Raw genomic sequence first — 22,424 nt, 5'->3', positions numbered from 1 at the left:
ATTATGAGGCTACAGTTCACATTCAACATGTAAAATGGGTACACATTACTACATTAGTCTCACACTTAAACAAGTACCATCCTTTTGCTCTATATTTCAGTACATATTTTTGCTTTTTTGACTGAACTGACACGGTCAATGTTTACAGTGAATGGAGCCGGGCTGGCCATGGCCACATGTGACATAATTGACCTGCATGGAGGAAAGCCAGCTAACTTCTTGGACCTGGGGGGAGGTGTCAAAGAGAGGCAGGTGTACGAGGCCTTTAAGCTGCTCACCGCTGACCCGAAGGTAGGAACAAACATTTTAACAATTTCTTATCTTAAGGCACGTCTTTGAAGAAAAAGTCAGCATAAACAAAGCTGTTTCTACCACCTGTTGAGTTGTCTTTGATATTGCAGTCATGTACAGTACTGTAGGTGTGAAAAAATAAACTAAGAATGCTTTCAAAAATATAAATCAATTTACAAAATGCAAAGTGAGCGAACAAAAGAAAATCTAAATCAAATCAATATTTGGTTTTACTACCCTTTGCCATCAAACCAGCATCAGTTCTTATAGGTACACTTGCACAAAGTGATTTTGTAGGATTATAGTCAGGTGTATGATCAACCAATGATACCAAACAGGTGCTAATGATCATCAATTTCACATGTAGGTTGAAACACAGTCATTAACTGAAACAGAAACAGCTCTGCAGGAGGCTGAGGAACAGTCAAACTCTGCTACCAAGGTGAGGTTGTGGAAGACAGTTTCATGTCACAGGTCATACGCCATGTCAAGACTTAGCGAAGCAACAACACACAAGGTAGTTATACTGCATCAGCAAGGTCTCTCCCAGACAAAGATTTCAAAGCAGACTGGGGTTTCAAGATGTGCTGTGTTCAAGCTCTTTTGAAGAAGCACAAAGAAACGGGCAACGTTGAGGATCGTAGACGCAGTGGTCGGCCAAATAAGAACTATCTTCAGCGTAAAGAAGAACAAGAAGTCCTAGAAGTGATGGTATGGCCCCCACAGAGATCTCAACATCACCAAGTCTGTCTGGGATTACATGAAGAGACAGAAGGATTTGAGGAAGCCTACATCCACAGAAGATCTGTGGTTAGTTCTCCAAGATGTTTGGAACAACCTACCATCCGAGTTCCTTTATAAACTGTGTGCAAGTGTACCTAGAAGAATCGATGCTGTTTTTAATTGTTTTTTCATTCACTGCATTTTGTTAATTGATGAAAATAAACTATTAACACTTTTCATCTTTTAAAGCATTCTTAGTTTACAGCATTTTTTCACACCTGCCTAAAGTTTTTGCACAGTACTGTATGTTGTCATAACACATTCATAAAGCCCTGTCTATCTGGTTAGCACTGTGTCACTGAGACAACAGCGCTCATTAAACGAGAGAGCTTGGCATATGTACATGTTTCACTGAGGAAAACGGAGTTGTGAGGCTGTGTGATTATATGCCATCATTTCAGTTGCAGTGGCGTGCTAAATCACTGCTCTGTGCTCTGCAACAAGACTCTGCTTTTAAAGACTCCACACACATGTGCGCAGGCATATTAACGCACAGCACAGGCTCATACGCAGCTCAAAACGAACGCACGGATACAAAAATTAACTCACTAGTGTGCCTGTGGAAGTCTTGCCGCTCAGGACGAGTGGCAGCTTGGGGTGTTTCACAAGTGATCCAGCTCTATGTTCAGAAAGCTGATAACTCCAAACTAAACAACGTGAGCCTTGTAACGACACCGCAGCGCTGATTGTGTGTTGACAGTCATCACACCGCTAATTCCCCCGCCACCGTCACTCCCACATTCCCGGGCTCATCTCCGGTTGCCTCTGTGTTAGCATCTCTGACAAGGCTCGGTTGTGTTGAATACAGAGCAGTATTTGATACCAATTCAGTCTCAACCCGGCCGTTTTTTGAAAACCTTTATTTACCCATGATGATGTGACTTGGCAGGAAATGCTTTCAAAAATGTGTTTCACACTAATTTAAGATATCTACAAATGTGGGAGTTGCTAAATTGAAACACAGCTTTCAGTAGAGGTCACTAATCTGTAATACAGATGACATATCACGCTTTCAACCTTTTTTTTAACATTTGCTTACTAGAATAATGCTAGTGTACTTCATTTAAACATGCAGAAACAATGGACGGGCTGTGAATACAGATACATTAACTGTGATACGCAGTCTGCTCTTATAATAGATAGTCTGTCATTATTACACCTCCAGTAAACTCAATTTCGTCTAAACCTAATGCTCAGTTGTAGACTTTTTCATATGGCAGTGTGAGTAGGGAGGGCCATTTTTAAAAGAGGTCTGCCTCATATTTATCGCACAGCAGTCAACAGACCAGTGTTGCACACATTTATAGATGAATATTTAAAACCCTACCAACCTTAACACCCCAGCAGGTGATACATTGCCTCACTCAGATTTCCACTGTGTGTAGATTCTATTTGGTCTCAGGTGAGTTCAACTCAGTGGTCTGTAGGGGAAAATAAAAATGAATACGGTGGATTAAAAGAAATGTGATCAATAGGGGAGAAAGAAAACTACAAAGACGTGTCAATCTCTTCTGGTATGAGGCCATCATCTGTTATTATTGAACCCTTTTAAAGTGAGGCGGATTTCTGCAAAGGCAGAATCAGGTTTTAAAGTCTGCATTCATTCCAAAACACTCCCGCGTGAACCAGAGGATCCTCCTCCACCCTCCTCTCGTTCCTCCATCTCTCGCTGTCTTGGGCCGATTCCCCAGATCCAGATGGGAGAGTAAGCCTGCTGTCTGTCCCTCCTGCTGCTGTGTATGGAAATAGAGACAGGGAGCTCCTCCCCAACAGGGGAAAAAAGTAGAATAGGATTGACATTAAACTGAGTTGGAGGCACCATTAGCATTTCAACCAGGGGAGCTGAGAAACCTGCTCTGATCTGTGGAGGGAATGTTAATCATCTCACAATAAGAGTGAGAGAGACAGAGCTGCTCATTTGCATTCAGTAATTTTTTTTTCTACTCTTTTCTCCACAAATTACCGCTCTCAAACTTAAAAAGTATGAGCAGAAATGGTGATTGAAATCACGCCCGTGGCTAGGTGAAAACGACAAGGCGACATTATTGATTCCATGTTCCAGTAGAGCATCGAGAGGCAGCTGTTGTGCTTATTTGACTCAAATATCACAGCAATCAGTGGTAATGGCCTTCAAAAATGCAACCCTTTTATTGACAGTTGTTTTACTGTTTGAAGCCCCACTCGAGGGGTAGCTTTTTTTTAAACAACAGCATGTTTCAACTGCTTATTTCTACTGGTATGATGAGTTTGACAGCAGCTGTAGGAAAAGGCCATGAATATGTGTTGTTTTTTTTAGCTGTGACTTTTGCCTGAGTCGATTAAAATAGTTTATATGCTGTGACAAAAGACAGAAGTGCGATCAGCGGCCAGTCACGCACTGTAGCAGCAAATATCCCGCAGTAATAACGCCATACATTTCCACAAAAAACAAGCATTTTGGTGTCTATCTTTCCTTTCAGCCTTTCTTCCTCGGTCCCTTTTTTACGCTTTGGTCTCCCTCCCTCCGCCTTTCCCGCTCTCTCCCTCTCAGTCCCCGCTTTGATGTCTCAGGCTCATTGTGCTGAGAGGAGTGGAAGTGATGTGAGTGTATTGCTGGCACTGAATAGCCGAGACGGAATCTGGGATGACAAAGCCCCCTTTTTTCTTGTTTGTTCACTTCTCCAGTATCTACCCTTACAGCATTCATTACCTTAAACATTATTATTCTCTGAAAGAGCATGGAAGAGAAAACAGATGAAATAGGGATACTATATAGCAACAACATAGAAGTAAAAGAGCCACAATGAAATGATAGGAACATAAAAAAAAAAGGAATCATAAAGCAGTGTGTAGCCCAGCGTGTGTTTTCAGAGATGTGCGATGTTATGTAGCTCAGCTGGGTGTACTAGACCATTCAGCTTTGTTTGAATTTCGGCCCCCGGCTTTTTAAGCGTGGACATATTTATTTTTCATGCTAAAATAAATAGCTCCACTTTCTTCATATCCACGTATAGAACAGTTTGTTGACAGAATGGCTGAATTTATTGAGGTTTCCCTCACATCACCTGTAGGCACGAAGCAGCAGCAGGCAGCAAATACCGACAGCCAAATAACCTCGTTATTGCCTTGTGCCAGTGCTCTGAAGAAAGTGGCAGATGGATGTTTTGTCCAACTCGACATCCATTTTGTTCTCAGGGCTTAAGGCAGTTTTCTGTAATTTTTATGGGCTCGAGTAAATGATGACATTTTTCTCAAACACACCTTCATGGTTGCTGTATGTCTGTATAAGGGCCATTGCTATATATATATATATGTATATAACTACTATTTCTCATGGCAAAACATTATTTAAATCAAAACTAATCTGAAGATGTTTTTAGTGGGCTTTTCCTGATTCAACAGCTGTTTTCACTACTGTATTTTTCTGTTTGTTTCCATATTTTTTAGATTTAGCATCATCACATATTTTACATCTATCCAGACCACAAATTAAAGGGGCACTATGTTAATTTGGAGAAGAAATCCAAACTCAGAATTTGAATATTAGCAATATGAATGAGGTAATAATACAAATTAAGAAATATTTATTTTTTCCTTAACCGAACAAACAAGCTGTTCTCAGAGGAAAATAAGGTCCACAGAACACTGTTTTGAACGTTGGCAGGGTCCGCCACATAGAAACAAAGTAAAATTGTGAAATTGTGTTGTCCTTTAATTAAGGTCAGTTGTTTATTCAGTTTATTCAGTCATGAAAACAAAGAGAGTTTGTTTATTTAGTTTGTGTTGGCATAAACAAAATCAGTCAATGAAGATCTTTCTCTTCGGATTAAAATGTCTTCCCCAAAACTACGTAGTGCTCCTTTAACGTCTTTAATATGCATACAAGTAATGACTTCATGCAGCAGTTTTAGTGGTGCATGTACTCGGGAGATCAGGAATGAGGAGTGGAGGCGTGTGCGTCCCGTGTGACTTTGCAAGCGTTTATTTAAACAGACTGAACTTAGTATAAATTGAAGTAATAGCGCTACATCTTAATTTTGCCATGTTGCATACTAATAGGGTGACTGCGGAGATCAGTTGTGAGGTTAGTTGTGTCTGCTGGCTATCAACTCTATTTCTATTCACAATCAATAAAATCCTCTGTCCTTTTTACAGAATTTAAAGTATTTAAACTACTGACTGAACTGTTTCTGAGGGTGGATAAAGTCTTTTCCTCTCAGAGTAGCATTTTGTTCTCCTGGCATTGGCAGAGAGCCAGTCACATTTCCGCTTCTGTTGTGAGTAAGAATTGTGAATGTTCTGCCTCTTGCTCAGTGCCTCTGTGTGTCTGTGAGTGCAAAAAGTAAAAACGAAAGGGAGGAAGAATAAAGAAATACTGTAAGAAAGGAAAGCACAAATACAAAAAAAATAACGTCTTATAAGTCAAGTGGCAATCTATAATGCATTTAGCATTACCTGGTGATATAGACAACCCTTGTCTGCGTGCATACATAAAATACGGTATGTGATTCTGTGTAAAAGCTTGCATGTTGTTACTGTACCTATAGGCTTGTTGCACGCCTGCACGAGCTGCTGCGTTTTTTAAGGCGAAGCAGGCATGCAGAGTGGGGAGGCTCCGCTCTGAGGTGAAACAGGTGCACATTGGCACATTAGCATTAGTTCAGCCTGGTGACCCGCCTCCTGGACAAATATGGAGGCATGTTCATGTGCATGTTTTAATGTTGTTGCATAATCACGCGGTTGATCATGAAACATCTTCTCAGCTCCCACTGGCATGGCTGCGATCTCAATTTGGAATGCTGAGGCTCACCTGAGCGAGTGTGTGTGTGTTTGTGTGCGTCAATAATGTTCAGTGTTTCGCTCTGTGCATTTTCACCTCCTCCTGTTTGTGTGGGATTATTGTGCTAGTCCCCTAGTGTTTCAGTCCGAATTGCCCTCAAGCAAAACTATATACTATTTTCCTTCTTTCCAGCTCAGTGACTCTGCTGTAACTCACCTGTGGTCCCTCTTTAACCACTTTTCTCCTTGTTGCAGTGACACTCCTGAGCCCGACCCTCTACAGGGGACGCACCATTACTACTTCCTTTCCAACACTGTCCGCTTTTTCTGTAAAAGCGTCTTTATTGGTATTATTCAGCTACTTCTGTGTTTATACATAACTGGACGTTTATGGCGGTGCCCCGCTGTGTCTTCCAGCCACTCTCTTGTGTCTTTCTCCTCTCCTTTCCATCTCTTCTTGCTCTTTCTCTCAGTGTCTCTGCTTCTTTGTATCTCTCTTTTCCTCCCTGCGGCCTTTCATCTCGCTAAATCCTGTTAAAGTCAATGTGAGGAGCTCCCCCTCAGTTTCATGCCTGCTAGCTAAATCCTTCAGGAGTCCAGGCACTGCCTTTGTCATATGGAGATGTCTGAGCCCATGTCTAATGTGCTTGAACATGTATAGAGTCCGAGAGGCGGTGGCTCTGGTCCAAGCCAGGTGAGCTAGAGAAATGTGTTGTGAAAGGCGCGCTATCCTCTCTTCAGGCTGCACAGGACGGAAGGTAGAAAAGGAGCCCTATTTTACAAGGTTGTATCCTTGGGGTGCAAGTCACGCAGCTCATTCAGTCAAACAGGTGCAAATACATGCTTGTATTGTGGCACCCACATCATACACACATCTGCACACACGTGCAGCCCTCCAGGGACACCAACAACTTTTAATCACAAGAGTCACCTGTGGTGTGAGAGCCCCATGGTGTGTTATTTTAGAGGGAAAGAAATCACCTCTCCGCCCGAAGCCGAGGGCCCCCTGGGGGAGCTGCTGGTTCCCTGTGTTATAAACACAAGCAATGCAAAGCCACTGAGAGAAGGAGGGGGACGGAGAAAACAAGCTACCACGGTAATGGAGTTCATTCCCAACGCGCAGAATATTACACCAGGACTAAATAGGGGGCCAGCCATGAAGGAGCGAGTACTCAGTGCAGCCAACACTGGGGCTGCCATACTGAGGCCAGGCCACAGAAAGAGTGAACATTCCTTGTACCAGACAGACAGCATTGGGGGGGTTTGAGTGCTTTAAGGGAGAAGTGGCTCTCCGGGTGATGCATGTCTTTTTTTCAGTTACACGCTGTGCAGGTCATTGTATCGGTTTGCCATTATAAGAGAACAGCTCTAACTCCATATAATGGTTTTCCTGCAGATATGCTTACAGTGCATTAAAAATCCTGCTCTTGTGACAGATGTAGGGTTGGGTTTGTGTCTATCATGGGACCATTCTGCTCTAGTACATTTAAAACCACTGCAGCAATGTGTGGAGCTTAAGGTATTGGCTAAGCACAGTGTGCACTGACCCTGTGTTAGTCCTTGAAATGTATTCAGCGGCCTGCAAAGTAATTGGTCTGTGCACATGTAGACATGGAGCTCTATGTAATAATGTGTGAGATCTCTTTCGCTGTTTGAGCATTGAGCGTGCATGCAAAGTGTGTATAGACTCCCAAGGCTGTCCATTGAAAGTCTCCGAGCTATGGGGCTGAAGTTCAAAACTCAATTGTGCAGCCTTAGCGATGCATTCACCTATAGACTGATGCGGACCGGGTGAACTGGCTTGATGAGCCAAGCCCTTTGCTCCGCGAACTCAGAAACCCACATGACAGATAAAGGAAGGTACAACTCGGATAAATCAGCCTTACCAGAAGTAGTCGTGTATTTTTCAAACATGATGTCAGGTAACTGTAAGCAACAGTGTTAGAGTTAGATTTATTATGCCTTTGTTTACCACACTTCTCCTTCTTTTTCATATAATGTAAGAACAATCTTATAGGGACTGTGAAACTAAGTGCGTCAAGCTTTTTGTACCGCTAGTGTGTAGGTGAACAAAGAAATAACAGCAAGCAATGAAAAACATCCACAAACATCTTGATGACAGTGAAGCACATTGATTATTGTATTGAGCTTGCATGTCGTTGTTTGTGGTGTAAAAGGAAAGAAAACATTTGTTTGAATATGATATTAAAGTTGGCAGACTTCTGTTTCATGTCTCAGCAAGTGTTGGCATTGGTGTAGCTTTGCCTTCTGGCTTTTTATATATTAAATGTATCTGTATTTGTAATATGATCGAATGCCATATGACATCTGTTCTGACTGTGAACAGTGTAAAGTATTTAAAGATGTTTCCTCTCTGCTCGCTTAATTGAATTGCTCTACTCTAGTCTTTTTGAATCTCATATTATTGGTCGTCCCCTACTTTAGGTTTAAGTGATTGAACAATGCATATGAATGTGGCTACCTCGTACAGAGTGACCCTTTTCTACCATTTGCAGGCATTATGTTTGATTCACCTAAACCAGGGTCACTGCATTCTCAAAACTAAATCAATCCTGGCATTCCTTATAATAAGTGTGCCGTGCCACCAGGCCCGCTGAGTATTTCAGTTCTTAGGCAAAACGACAACCTGAAACACACCTCAAAGCCGTTTTAAAAAGACATTTTCGTCAAGAGTGATTGCGAAGGACAGCTCATACTGACTTAACATTGCCTGCTCAGTCTCACAGAACTTCAACACACAAGTGCACGCAGCTTTGGGATGAGCTGCATAAGAGCTGTAAAGACGTGTCAAGTGATTCTTGCTAACAAACAGAATGCCTTATGAGGCAGTAACTAAGCAGGTGGTGCTATTTAGAGAAAGTTGATGGTTTGTGTATTGTTATGCACATCCATTTTCACTGAATTGAACAAAAATGTGAAAAAAGTATAGTTTATATGGTTTATAATGTTTGTACATATTTTTTTCTGTTTTCTACATTTGCTTCTTGACTTGCAATACTGTTTTTCTAGACTGTGACTGATTCTGAATTGATTTATAAAGCAGATTTTGACTGCACTGTTATGATATATGATTCAGTAACATATAAGCATTCAAGAAAGCCTAAATTATTACATAGTTTGGAAAGTTGCTATTTTAGCCTATGGATACATAGAAGATTTTAAACTAACTATTTATTGAGGTGATTCATTAAGTGAGAAACGGGCTCATTTTGTCGTCAGCTTACATACAATCCGACTCCTTTTGAAACCACTGGAGTCGCCCCCTGCTGGCTTTTAGAGAGAATGCAGGTTTAAGGCACCTCTGTTGACCAGGAAGCTGCGTCCATATTTCCTTCAGTCAGTGGTTTAAATTGATTTAAATGGGAGAACAGGAGCAGGGATTGGACACCGGCTGGCCTGGTGAGCAGGTGCTTCTAATATTACTATGTAAGTATTGTAAGTACGATTTAAAAAAAAAAAATGTTTAGCTTTTGTAGCGAAATAACTGACTTTTCTACAGAAAAGGTTTGAAATTAAGAGAGAGAGACTTGCAAGAGAAGTAGAGACTGAGCCCACAGAGCGTGGGCGAGCAAGAAGGATTCTGCTGCAGAGTCGTGGTTTCTGTAAGATGAAATGAGACTCAGTTCGTGTCTCCACTTTCATGGGCCTTTTGGGCTCGGGCAGAGTAACAGAACTCTAACTTGTATATTTGTGTTTGAAAACAGGGCAATCACATGTGAAAGGACAACAACACACATCTTTTACACGTATGCCGCTGCTCTAAACTCTTAAACCCAGCTCTGAAAATACATCATCCTAACATATCTATATGCTGTCAGGGATCAAATATCAAATCTGTGCACTCGTCATGAATTTGAGCAAAACTATACATTTTGCACCTCAGGAAGAAGGTTCAAGACATAAGTGAAGGACAAATGAGGTTGTCAGACTCCATACATTCTGTGTGTCATTCCTCTTGTGAAGGTTAATTTGAGGAAATGAAGGAACTGTCCAGAGATGCACCATGGAGCTGATGACTTGTCAGATTGATTTGCCCTTCAGGGATCTTATGCCTTGACTGTCTCCTTCTCCATTTGATCTGGGCAGGACAGCACAGCAGGCTTTTAAAGACTCATGTCATTTTCCACCGCACCCTCAGTAGACAACACTATTACTTACCATCATGTATGCATAAAGACTATGGATTGCTAATGTATTCACCTTATCCCAGCACCTTGTCTCGGCACCAACACGTCCCCTGTTGTTTCTCTCACACACGCATGCACACACACACACACACACAGGCAGCGACAGGTCCCATGGGTATGTCTGATTGAGCTTTCTCCTGTCTGCCATTCCTCATCCGTGGGAAATCAATAGAGGATCTGGGATTGGAGCTCGGGCTAATTGAGCTCTGCTCTCTCCGTTCTCTTATTGCTGCCAGGAGCGTTTTGTCATCGCAGCACCTGGTTCACACCATGGGGCCAGGGGGAGCCAGCCAGTGATCAGATAGGGTCTTTGGATGCCACAGGGAGGGGAGCTGCGTGTGATTGAGCGACCTTGTGAAGTCGAGTACTCAGAGGAAGGGCATAGCAAAGAAGGGCTTCATTTATTCTCATGTGCCTCTGCAGGAGCTCTCCACCTGATGATAAAGGAAATAGAAATGTATCGTCTGTTGCACAGTTTCGGGAGTCAGAATTGTTACAGTAGTGAGTATCACTGTGGATTTTATGCAGCTCTACTCTTTGAGGGAAAGTCCGGTACCTGGGCCTTATATTTACATTGTTTTGGTGTGTACTGATTCTACAAAAGGTTTTGGATTCGCCTCAGCTGGCAATCGTCACACAGCTTCAATGGCTGCAACAGAATTGTTTGGGGCAACTGCATCCCTCAAAGCTACGTCTACTTAAAGTGCTTTTTTTTGCCTGACTGGTGAAGGTTGTTTTTATAATTGTCTGACAAGATTACTGAAATGATTCCTCCTGAGATAGACTTTTTTGTTAAACAATAAGATCCTTTTTGTAACCAGAAACACAAATCGCTCAAGCAGAAGTCACACTCTGAAATCTTGCAAGAGGTGAGTTGTTACGGGGAGATAACGGTGGAAACAAGTCATAGGGTGAGTCACGCATGAGATTTTAGACTTCTTGTTGCTTCAGCTCTGAAATAGACTTGTGAAGATGTCTGATCATAGACTCACCAAAAAGATATTTAATTGAGACATCTCTCATGGTCATCCCGAGGCAAAAGAGTTATTAGAAGAGTTGCTATTCATCCTTGTTCTATTTGAATGATTTGTCATTCGTTTTCCAGAACAAGTTACTTTGTGATATTCAGGAGATCAGGAGCAAGATGTTTCTCATGCATAAAGAAAAATGGTCTGTTGATATTTGATCTAAGCAAAAATTACAAACCTAATGTCTCATAAAGGACAGCTATACTGTATAACCTTATGTGAAGTATAATTTAAACAAAAGGCAAAGGTCCCATACCTTTAGCCTTGGAGACCGACAGGTTTACTGCCATTCCAGAGGAGGACTGACTTTGTTTGTTATGTAAGTGAGGTGAAACTGAGAAAGAGGTTAATTTCTTGTACTGTTGTCCTGTCTATGACGAGGTAAGGGACACAATTTTTACTAAAATGTCCTCAATTTATGCCGATTCCTTTTTTTTGGATGATTATGAAAAATGTGAGCTGTGCTTCAGGAAGGGAACCTTTCTTCGTAGCAGATTTTCTTTGTCAAGCATCGGAGAGGAGGCAGAATGTTTTGTTTAAGACTGAGCTGCAAAATAATTTCTAATTTTGGAATGAAATGTAATGAACTGTTTGACTGCTGCAACTGTATTTTTGTTGTCTTGTAAACCCATGAGGGTTGGGCTCTCTGTGTGCATGACACGAAAATAAAAATCAATCATCATCATCGTGAAATAGTCTTTTCTATAGTCTTGTCAGACACTTGGAATAACAGCCTTAGCCTGTCGGTGACAACAAAAAGCACTTTTAGTGGATGTAACTTTGGCAGTCGGAGTTGCCCCAAAGGATTGCGTTGCTGCCAGCTGAGGAGATCCAATTGACCGATTCCAAAACTTCTGTAAAATTATGAATCATTTACACATCAAAACAAGTAAATAAAGAGCTGAGGTTTATAAATACCTACATTTCCCTTTATTTTTTTTCCTCGATGCAGTGAGGCAGGTCCTCACGCATCCCTTTGCATGTATTTCACATGCCACTGCTACCCAGCACACATCCAGAGAATAAATTAAAATGATCTCAAACCCTTGTCTTGGCAGTATGACTAACACATGATTCTCTCCAGCTATAAATATCATGCCATGAGAGCGGCAGTTCTGCTGTGTTTACACTTCACACATGGTTTCAACATAGTCATGGATCAGTAACCCACGATAATGCCTCCTATTAAATGTGGGCGTGCTGTTGTTAGTCAATGTAATCCTTACAAACGTTTTCCTGCTCTTCTACTTTTTGTATTAATAGTAAAGATCCCTTCCATCCAAATCATCTGCTGTCATCGCTCCACCCTTTGCCGCCATTCCAGTCCTCCATCGCTCCATCTGTCCATTTCCAAAGACTTAAGGGAGTATCAGCATCAGAGGCAGCCATGTCCAGTGCTGAGAGACATTGCGGCAGAAGTGGCGACTGTTAGACCTCCCTCATTTCATGCTCCCTTGGCTCTTATGTGTGCACATGCTGGGGGATTATTGGAGGCCATTCAAACACCCAGCTGATGAGATCATTCGTGCTCTCTGAGCCATGCACTGACACCACAAACACTGTGCCCTTTCCTGTCCTCTAGGACGAATAACGCAGGCGATATTTTTGAAGTCGCTGGTCGAGGTTAAGCCTGCATCACTGAAAGTGCTAATTGCAGTGATAGCTGACGGAGTGTTGCTGTAAATTAACTAGCAGTGTAACATATGATCTTAACAATCACAACAGGCCAAAGAAAATGTTGTTTCCTTCCTTGTTTTAACTAGAGGTGGTTATGGTGCACCTCACATCATTAACTGCAGTATGAGTCACTGTAAGACACGATTCACAGGATACGCATGTAGAACAGTGCTGTAATTAGAACATACAGTATATTAGCAGGCTGAGTAACAATATGTCTGGTCAAAGAGCTGGATCTGTAGAGGCAAAAATTTCATTCATGCTTCTAGAGGTCCTGATATTATGCGATTCTGTAAAGACTGGGAATTATATGGCATTGCACAGCAGGACTGTCATCCTGTGTGAAAACAGAGCGTCATAGTATTAAACCAGAGTTCAGATACACCTTTACATCATATGGGGGAGGATTGCAAGGAAAATTAATAACAGCAGATGACCCTGCAAAGTTACTCATGAAGAGATTTAAGTGTTATACTTCCATAGAGTTGGTTACCACACAAAAAAGGAAAAAGTCCCAAAATACTGGATCTATTATAATAGTGATCTCAATAGCTGCTTTTATTTATCTTTTTTGAGTTTTGGAAAGCTCCCCCAGAGCCACAGAGGACATTATACAACTGTTTCACAGTCTGAGTAAACTGAGCTTTATGTGTAAAGTCAGTGGAGTTCCCTTTATTTTTTCATTTATTTAACAGTCTGACAATAGCAGACAATTGCCCAGCCCAACTGGCAGTAGATGACACGAAAGAAATAGAGAAGTGCAGCTGCATGCTGCTGTGCTGATGATGGTTAATCCCAAATAAACCTGGTCAATTTCCTTTGACTGTGGAAATAACCTTATTGTAGCCATACCCAGACAAATGATATAAATGCTCTTAATTTAGTTTGAACTATAAAAGATAATGAAAAAGATTCTTTGAGACGTCCTCACACTTTTACAACAGGACTGCAGGTATCCCCCTCATTTTACTGTAACTTGGAAATTGGGCTATAACTCTGAAATTGATTCAAATACTCCATATCACAAGGTCAGTAATAGAGGACATTACTGGAGTAAAGAGATTAAAGTGGACATTGATGCTATTTTCCTAACAGTGCAGAGCATAGATGGGTCATTGTAAGATTAGGTTGGATCCTTTTGAGTTGTTGGGTGTGTTTATTTGTAGCTTCTATGAGAGCATATTTAATCTGCACCACTCAGTATCTGTGCATGCATCCACTTGTCTGCAGCTTATATGCTTGTGCCGAGGCTCCTGAAGCTTGTGTTTGTTCTAACATGGCCCGAGGCTTCTAACGACTCGCATTAACCTTCTGATTTTAGTCAGACCCAGCTCTCAAATCCAACAGCCCTTTTGCTCTCTCTCTTGTTGCAGCCCCCTGGGTTGTGGGCAGGGTCACAGGGTTGAGACATCGTGTCCTCTCCACCAGCTTCGCTTTGTTATCCGCCTCCGTAACAACCTCAGTATGACACTTGCAAGAGCAGCAGTGGTGTTTTATGTCATCCAGTGTTTTAACATCTTTGTCCACTCCTAAAAAATGTTGAAATGAAGTTTTTCTCACTTAAATTTGAAGAATTTTGATTAGCATTCAATACACAGCCAGCAACTACCAAAATTCTCACTTCTTTTCTACCAACTGCGTGGCCAAATGAGCAAGCATTCACACATTTAGTTTGTCTTTTCAAATGTCCTGTCTCTCCTCCCCCCACTCGCCGTGTTTCAGGTATTTGTTGCTTTGTATGGCGAGACATGCCGGCAGCAGTACAGCGAGAGATTATTGTCGGTGTAATTGGCTTTTCCAGGCCTGATTTGATACGAGCCTCTTGTCTGATCCACACACTGCTTTATTATCGAGCGTAATGGAAAGACGTTGAGACTCACATGAAACGTTCGCCTCATCGCATCTCCAACAAAATCGCCTATTACGTTTAGTTTCTATCCTCAGGGTCAGGATGGAAAGCAGTGTATCTGTGCTAAGATGAGGCACGTACAGCATAGCCACATACACAGAAACAGTATGCAACAGTGCACGTATACTGAAGACGAGAGAGGAAAGATGTTGTTGAGTCCTGCAAACAAACCCTATATACAGTATATTAGCTTTCTATATAGTCTATGCAGTCAGACATGTATAAATATGCAAAGTTATCTGTATTCGACTTTTACGTACCACCTCACATTTCCCCTGTCTAGATAATATTGTACCCGCGTTCCTGATAATTGACAGCCGGTGGGAAGGATTTCGTATCAGATTGTGTGATCCAGTCCAGTCCCCAGTACGCTGTCCAAGCTGACATGACTGTCTGCCGCTGCAGCAGTCTGCCTTGTTCTCTGAGCAGCAGAGGCAATGTCGAACATGGCTCTCCTTCACTATTATCTCAGTCAATATCAGCTACTGCCAGAGGAGGATACAGATGGACGAGAGATTTGCAATGGGAAACCTGGGATGTACTGTAAAGAAAGGGAGAACATTGCTATACAGCACGAGTATTTTTTATAATCAGTCTTTTTTATTTAACATTTTACATGTTAACAAAACATCAATTTTGTCGACACGCTGAAAACGTACAAGTTACTGTTGACGCTAGAAAAAGTCCAGATAGAAAATTATGCCACGCTGAACAAAAAAACCTGAAGTAACATCGTTCTGTCCATCATGTCCTTGTCATTTTCCCTTTTATTTGTTGCTATTCTAGTGTGGTTGTGAGTGGTACAACATTTGCTTTGTTAAGGTTCAGTTGCCAGGACAACAACTTCTGAGGCCTTACGATCTCAGATTGCGTTGAAGCACTATAACACACAATATCAGTACTCAGTAATCAGTACAATAAAAGTGAGTTCCTGTATGAGACTTTGATCAAAATGCGGACTTTTGTATAAAAAAAGTTATTTTGCTTGAAAAGAGTCTCTACAATTCCTGGTTGATGCTTTTGTTAAAGAAGGCCCACTTTCCTTTCCCTGGTCCTATTTGTGACATTGACAGCTCATTGTCGTTTTTGATATGGTATGATTTAATCAAAGAGGAACGATAAGCTTTCAGCTGAAGGCACAACAGCCTCAGTATGAAAACATGTGGTTATATTGTAACCTTGGTTCCCTGAGAGAAGAAAATAATGTCACTCAAGTGCTGCTTTCTTTTAGCTATACTGCAGGATGTTGCCAGGCAAGTCCATTTGTTTCAGACAATAAATCATCCCTCGTACTTAAAGCCCCCCTCCAGTCATTTTCCTTCCTGTTCACCGGTCAACACTCCTATCTCAAACAGAGAATGGGGGCGTGGTTAATAGTCTTACTTTGTTATTTCCCATCACAACCAGACTGTCGTTCTAGCAAAATCAGCAACACTAGCATGGATTAGCGACAGCATCGATATTAGCATGGATGAGCAATAGCGTGAATATTTGCAGGGATAGTGATAGCTGTCACTCAAACAGAAGTTCTTCTTGTGTATTGAGGAGCTGCAGAGTTTATTCCTGGTCAACATGTAACCTGTACTGTACATTTACTGTCACCACAGACAACTTCTCTGCTAAACTTTCCCCTCTGCTCCGGTTGCTAACACCGCTCTGAATGAATATCCTCACTTTCAGCTGATAAATTTGTTACAGCCGATTGAAGACAACAGCACTGGTGCAGGTGTTCCTTCTCAATCTAATTTCAATGTTTCTTTTCAATATAGCAGCTGATTGTAAATTGTGCTTGTTCTCTGTAAATGTAATTCTCGGCCTGTATTTGTAGTCAACTTTAAACAAGATTGTACTGAGCAAAATCAGCAACACATCTTGTTTCTACATCAATCAATCAAAAGAGCGCTCTTCCCTGTAGCAGCTTGAGCTAATGTTAGCTTCACATCAATCCTGAAGGTCCAGACTCGCATCTTTTACAGTGATAAAACAAAGATATGATGTGGCATCGTTGTATTAGTACATTTCTGACAACTCTGTTAACCAGCTGTCTGTCATTTCATCGCTACCTGTCTGACAATCACTTAGATCATTTATGTCAAGAAAAGACTTGTCCCTTTGTTGGTCTTTTATGAACAGTACAAAGATACAGCCCTTTCCTTTTGCCAGGCGTAAATAGCACAGACAACAGCCTGCAGAGAGCACATTAACCAGCCAAGAGCAAGTTTCCTTTCTTGTAAATTATAATTTAAATCATGTGCTTACAGTTTGAAAATGACACCCTTTCAGTTTGACATTTCAATATGAAAATAATTGATCAGTTTTGTTTGTAACTCAAGTCTGAGCGTCCAAAGTGAATCTTACAAACTTGCTCACGTAGGAAGACTCAGTCTATTGGCTACAGCAACTTGAATTTGCCCCTTCCCTCTGTCTCTCCTCCTTTTCTTCCACACTTTCCTTTTTGTACTGTGTTTGATTGTTTCCTCATTCCTACAACCTGCTGTATCATTTTTAACAGCCCTCTGACATTCATCTTTTTTCCTTCCAGATCCAGAGTGTTTTTTTTTTTGTTTTTTTTACAACTAGCAAGCATGGGAATGGTTGAAATAGTGTGTAGAGAAAAGAGACGGGTAGAAAAGCAGCAACAGAAAAAGGGGGGGAGTGAGAGGGTTGTGTTGAAAAGAGCGATAAAGGGAGGAGAATTTGAGAGAGAGTGCAGAAGGTGAGGGGAGAGGAAGGAAACGGGTGTGGAGAGCTGTGGAGTGGGTGGAGAAGTGGGGGTAGGAGGGGGCTCTAGCAGTGATTACATTGTCCATCAGGCCACAGGACGGCCTGCATCAGCCCACAGGATTGATGTTTGACAGAATAATTAGAAAACTGTCTCAGCCTGTAATCACTGGAGCTCATCTTGCGGGAGAAGACTTCCATTCGCTCTCTGCCACACACAAACACACACACACACGCATGCACAAACGGGCTAGTCCGCCATCCGTGGTTGACTGGTATATGGGACAGTGGGTTGATAGAGTGGTGAGATGGGGGTGTTCCTGTTTATTCTTAAGGAACTGAAAGAGTTTATCTGCAGAGGTGGGGATTGGAGGCGAGTGTGGTACCTCACTCACTGGTTCACTGAAGGCAGGAGTGGAGACCACGCTGGTGATTTTAAAGGTGCTAGAGGTAGAGTTTATGGACTGGAAAAAAATGAATTAAGGGGAGTTTTACTGCAGCAGGTGGCTGAACGAATGAGATGTGGGACTGAAGACCCCCCCTAACCCTACTTTGACTCTTTCACTGCTATTGTGTGTGCTTGACGAGTGAGAGATTGTATATCCGTGGTTGCTTGGATTGCAAATCAAAGTCATATTAAAATGTTAAACCACATAGGATACATGCAGCCAATATACTGAACAGTGACACCGTGCCCCGCAGCAGTAAATGACCCCTAATGTCCATCACACACATTTCACAATTCAGTTTTGACACAGCTGCAGCATTGGTTGTAATGTACAGTGGAAATGTTTAGAGTTCACTTGGCAGACAGATTTTCGTACTTTTTTAAGCTTTAATTTGCTGTTGAGGATGTTAGCACAGAGCTAAGATGTTTATCTAGAGCTTGTGTACCACAGAGTTGCAAGGATTAGTCAATCAGTTAGTCGATTGAAAGATATTAGTTGCCAACTGTTTTGATCATCGGTTTATCGTTTCAGTCAATTTTCAAGCAAAAGTGTCAAACATGCTGGTTTCAGCATCTTAAATTGAATAATTTGCTGCTTGTCTTTGTATTTATGAGAGTCAATGAAGACTCTTTGGGTTTTGGGCTCTTGGTTGGACAATAGAAGCAATTTGAAGACACCACTTTTGATTTTCTCAACTTTTTGACATTTTATAGACTAAACAGTTAATTCGTTGATCGTGAAAATACTTGGTCGATTAATTGATCATGTTAAAATAAGATGTTTTTAATCCATATTGGCGTAGAATTTGGATTGAAAGTTAATTCTTGACCTTGGAACCAACAGCTCACGAAACAATCTTACAACAGCATCTACGTTGAATGTTTGAGCTTCACTGTCTAGACTGATATATGTGCAGAGTTTGACACGAGGAGGCTGTTTTCACCTTGGTTGCTCAAAGTGTAAATGTCCTCCATGCTCTTTGAAAATCTGATTTTAAGAGGCAGGCCCACAAATATTATTTGTGACATCATAAACAGTTTGTAATTCAATCCTGGTCCAATATTCAGTATAAACTTGAAGCCTCCAGCATACGTCCACTGAGAATAGACTTTCTCCTTCTGTCAAGTGGTCACACTTAAATATTTGTACATATTTACAATCATAGATTCAGGATTTCTTAATGAGGGAGGAGTAGTAAATGTAATGTAAGAAATGCCTTATCAATTACAATTATCAATTATTGGTCAAGATAACAGTGCTTTATATACATCTCAAAACCTTAAATGTTGAACAGTGCTTCCTGTATCTGTTTTATTTACATGAGGACAGATCATATAATCAAATATAATCACAAATGTACATAATGTAAATAATAATTAGATATGGACATACTATTACAGTATCAAACTATTAAACTCGTATAATAAGTCAAGGTTTGTTTGTTCAATGCTATGATAATGAAAAGGGGTTCGGCAAAAACAGGCCACAAACATTTAAATATCAGAGCAGTGAAGAAAAAGATGTGACTGAACTCGATGACATGGAAACAGTAAAATAACTCCATTTTGGAGCTTGATTGAACATGTCTACAGTGTGTTTGGTGGCCATTAGGCTTAAGGAGACTTATCGGAAAGCCTCTTGTATAAACAAATGTCACTTTCTCTTTTTTAGTTGCTGAGCTGAAAAACCTCATGTCTCCTCTCGTGTTTTTTAAACTTAATGAACCTGCTTGTGGGGGAGTCAGTAATCCATTATTTTTGTTCTAGTAATTCTAGTTAGATACTATATTCACGGTGTCGAGTGTTGTAAAACATGGACAACAGGACTTTTACTTTATATGCTATTGCTTAGCTATTGGAAAACTGTTGAGTGTGTTTGTGCAGGTTGTATTTATTGGTTTACAGCAGAGCCAGAGCATTGGTAATGTTCCACACATCCTTTCTTAACAAATACACCATCTTCGGCATAATGAAATGCAACATTTTAAAAAACCATCCTCCTGAAAGGGCAAGAATATACTAATTTTATTGGTTGTGGCTTTTTTTTAAATGGATTTTTGCTTTTTCTCTGTTAGTACCGTATGTAACACTGATTCCAAAATGGATGGATGGTTTATTTTCCTCACTGAGACTTACATTGTTTGTACAGTAGTAAGCCCATCCCAATTTGATGTACAGCTCTCAATCTTCTGCAAGAAATCAAGACGAGTTACATAACTGACGGTCTGAGGTCTTCATTAGGATAACACCCTCAGTCTGCAGTTCAAAGGTCTCATTATTTGTCCACCTTATATGCCCCTCCTTGACATGGAGCAAGCCCCTAGATGAGACCTCCATCGATCTTTAGTCTACTCAGCCTCTTCCTTTCCCTCTTGAGGCTTTTATTGGTTTCTCTGATCCCTCTAATACCTGAGCAAACCCTTAATGGCTAATTGATATGCTGCTCTGTTCTCCAGAGCTCCATCTAAAGTCTGCAGGGCAAAATGTCAGCCTTGGAGCCGTTGGTCGCCCCCCTCCTCTGAAAGACGACTAAAAAATCCTTCGCAATTTGCATTTGAGAGGCGACCACTTCTCCATTTGATGAGATTTGAGGACATGAGTAAATTTTAATCTAACAGCTCCCATTGCAGCATGAAAGTATGGGCTAAGCACGCTAACATGCCCAATCAGTGTTTGTATCCATGTCTGGCTTTTTGGAAATTAATCCCTGATTGCGCCCATCTGTTTCGACCAGGTTTGGATGTTCCCAGCAATTTAGCACCCACTTACCCAGACCTTGCAGGATCCACAAGGCTGGAAGGCTAGAGTGGAGGGAGAAATATGCCTATTCCGTCTATCAATTACTCTTTTAGCCAAAGATGAGTGGCATAGAAGAAACAGTCATTCGCTTTCAATAACTGCCGTGATTAAGTCATTGACGAGGATGAAAAACAAATCAGTGGGCTTGTAGAAAGGGGCACTATATAGAGGTTTTTAGGGGGCCAGCAAAGGTTGAGAATGCTGTTTGAAGAATGACAGCTCTCTGAGGTCATACCAGCCCTGCTAAATTGCCTCTCAAGCTGTACATCCCGTCACAGAAGAAATATTAAGTTCTCTTGGCGTATATATCGTAAGTCATTGCTGTGTAAGAGTTCCTGATTTCACATTGTGAAATCTCACACTTGACCATTGTCATATACTTGTTGTAGCTTAATTGTCTGCTTCTGCATTCTGTCACAGCTTGGGAGAGCCTCTAAAGTGCTGTATGTTTACATGTATTACTGCCTTATCTCTCAAAGCCACACCGTTTCAAAGATAAGATAGAGTAATTTATTCAACATGATTAACTTGCTTATGTACATAGCAGAAATCCAAACACATGGGGTGTGTGATATGTGGTGTCAATAGTGTTGTAGGGTGTGAACTGGGGTGAGGATGGTGTGTGAACGTCTTAAGTAACATAAAACCAAGGAGGAACTTTTTCCACAACATACCCAACTGAACTGTTGATCAAGCTGTAAACTAAACAGTGAGGTGAATTTATAAGTGCTCTGTTGAACAGCAAACGGCAGGTGTTGCAACCACTGTGTTGCTTTTAAGGTGAAAATTGCAGGTATGCCACTTATTGTTGGGGGAGCGAAGTGAGATCAAGAAGTAAGACTGGAAAACTTCTGTAAACACACGTAGCTCTTGCCTATCAACTTTTCAAAGTACATTCATGAAAACGAAGATGCCTGTGCTGTGAATATGGAGAGCATCATCTACTTGAATATAATTATGGTGGAATTAGGCTGTACAGTACACTCAATTCAACCTGAAACGACAACTTTTAATCAGTGTAGTTTTCATCATCATTTCTTTCCATTGGACCTGTTTATGGCTTCGTGCTCACAAAGAATTCTTTATTACCCTTTGAATACTTTTGGTCCTCAGATGGCTGCTGCTTCTGTAGCTTTTAGGGCTTCACCTACTGTATACAGGATCTTGTTCTGTGGCCAGACTCTTCCTACACAAGTTAAATGCTAAGCTGTTTATCCATTAGTGGAATGCACTTGTCTAAAGGTGAGCGGATGGCCTGCACATTTAGACATGCAAATGGTTGGGAGGTGACAAAGAGAAGAGGGCTGGGGCGATGATTTGCCTTGCAAAGCACACCCATCTGCCCTTTCAATGGCTCATTGGCTCCCAAGATCAGGTGCAATCTGAACTGGAATCATTTGGATAATTGACCTTCTGTGTGCATACATTAGAATAAATTAATTTTGATTGGCCGTGCAACATTAGGAACAAAGCGGGAAATGTTGGCTCTTTTATATTCAGCTGCCGGTTTGTTGTACCCAGTCTCTGAGGTGATTATATATGCCATTCCCCAACTATTATGCATTTCCTCAGTTTAATAAAATAATTCCTGCTTTGAGCAGAGTAGAGCACAAAACAGCATGATATGGAGCCATGCTCAAGTTTTTAGGTGAGGCTTCAGTCTGTCTTAGCAAGAAAAGTATGCGCACAGATCTGTGTGGGTGCACTACATGTAAATTCATACGGAGATTTCAGGTGTGTGGGTGGGATTTTTCATATAAATCTATTTATCTGTGCCCATGTAAACATGCTGAAGCAGAGTA

At 41.2% G+C, this 22,424-nt stretch overlaps 1 protein-coding gene across 1 annotated transcript in view; it reads left to right on the top strand.

The window, feature by feature from the left end:
* suclg2 (succinate-CoA ligase GDP-forming subunit beta) overlaps positions 1 to 22,424 on the top strand; it is a 100,776-nt gene that overhangs the window by 54,040 nt on the left and 24,312 nt on the right. Inside the window, exon 9 of the mRNA XM_084348223.1 lies at positions 149 to 291. Coding sequence (XP_084204349.1) covers positions 149 to 291 — 143 coding nt within the window. The remainder of the gene's footprint in view (positions 1 to 148; positions 292 to 22,424) is intronic.

This window comes from Pagrus pagrus, assembly GCF_965226575.1.
Source record: "Pagrus pagrus genome assembly, chromosome: 3".
In the NCBI taxonomy this organism is placed as follows: Eukaryota; Metazoa; Chordata; class Actinopteri; order Spariformes; family Sparidae; genus Pagrus; species Pagrus pagrus.
The sequence above is the reverse complement of the archived record's forward strand: the minus strand, read 5'-3'. Positions and strand labels throughout refer to the sequence as shown.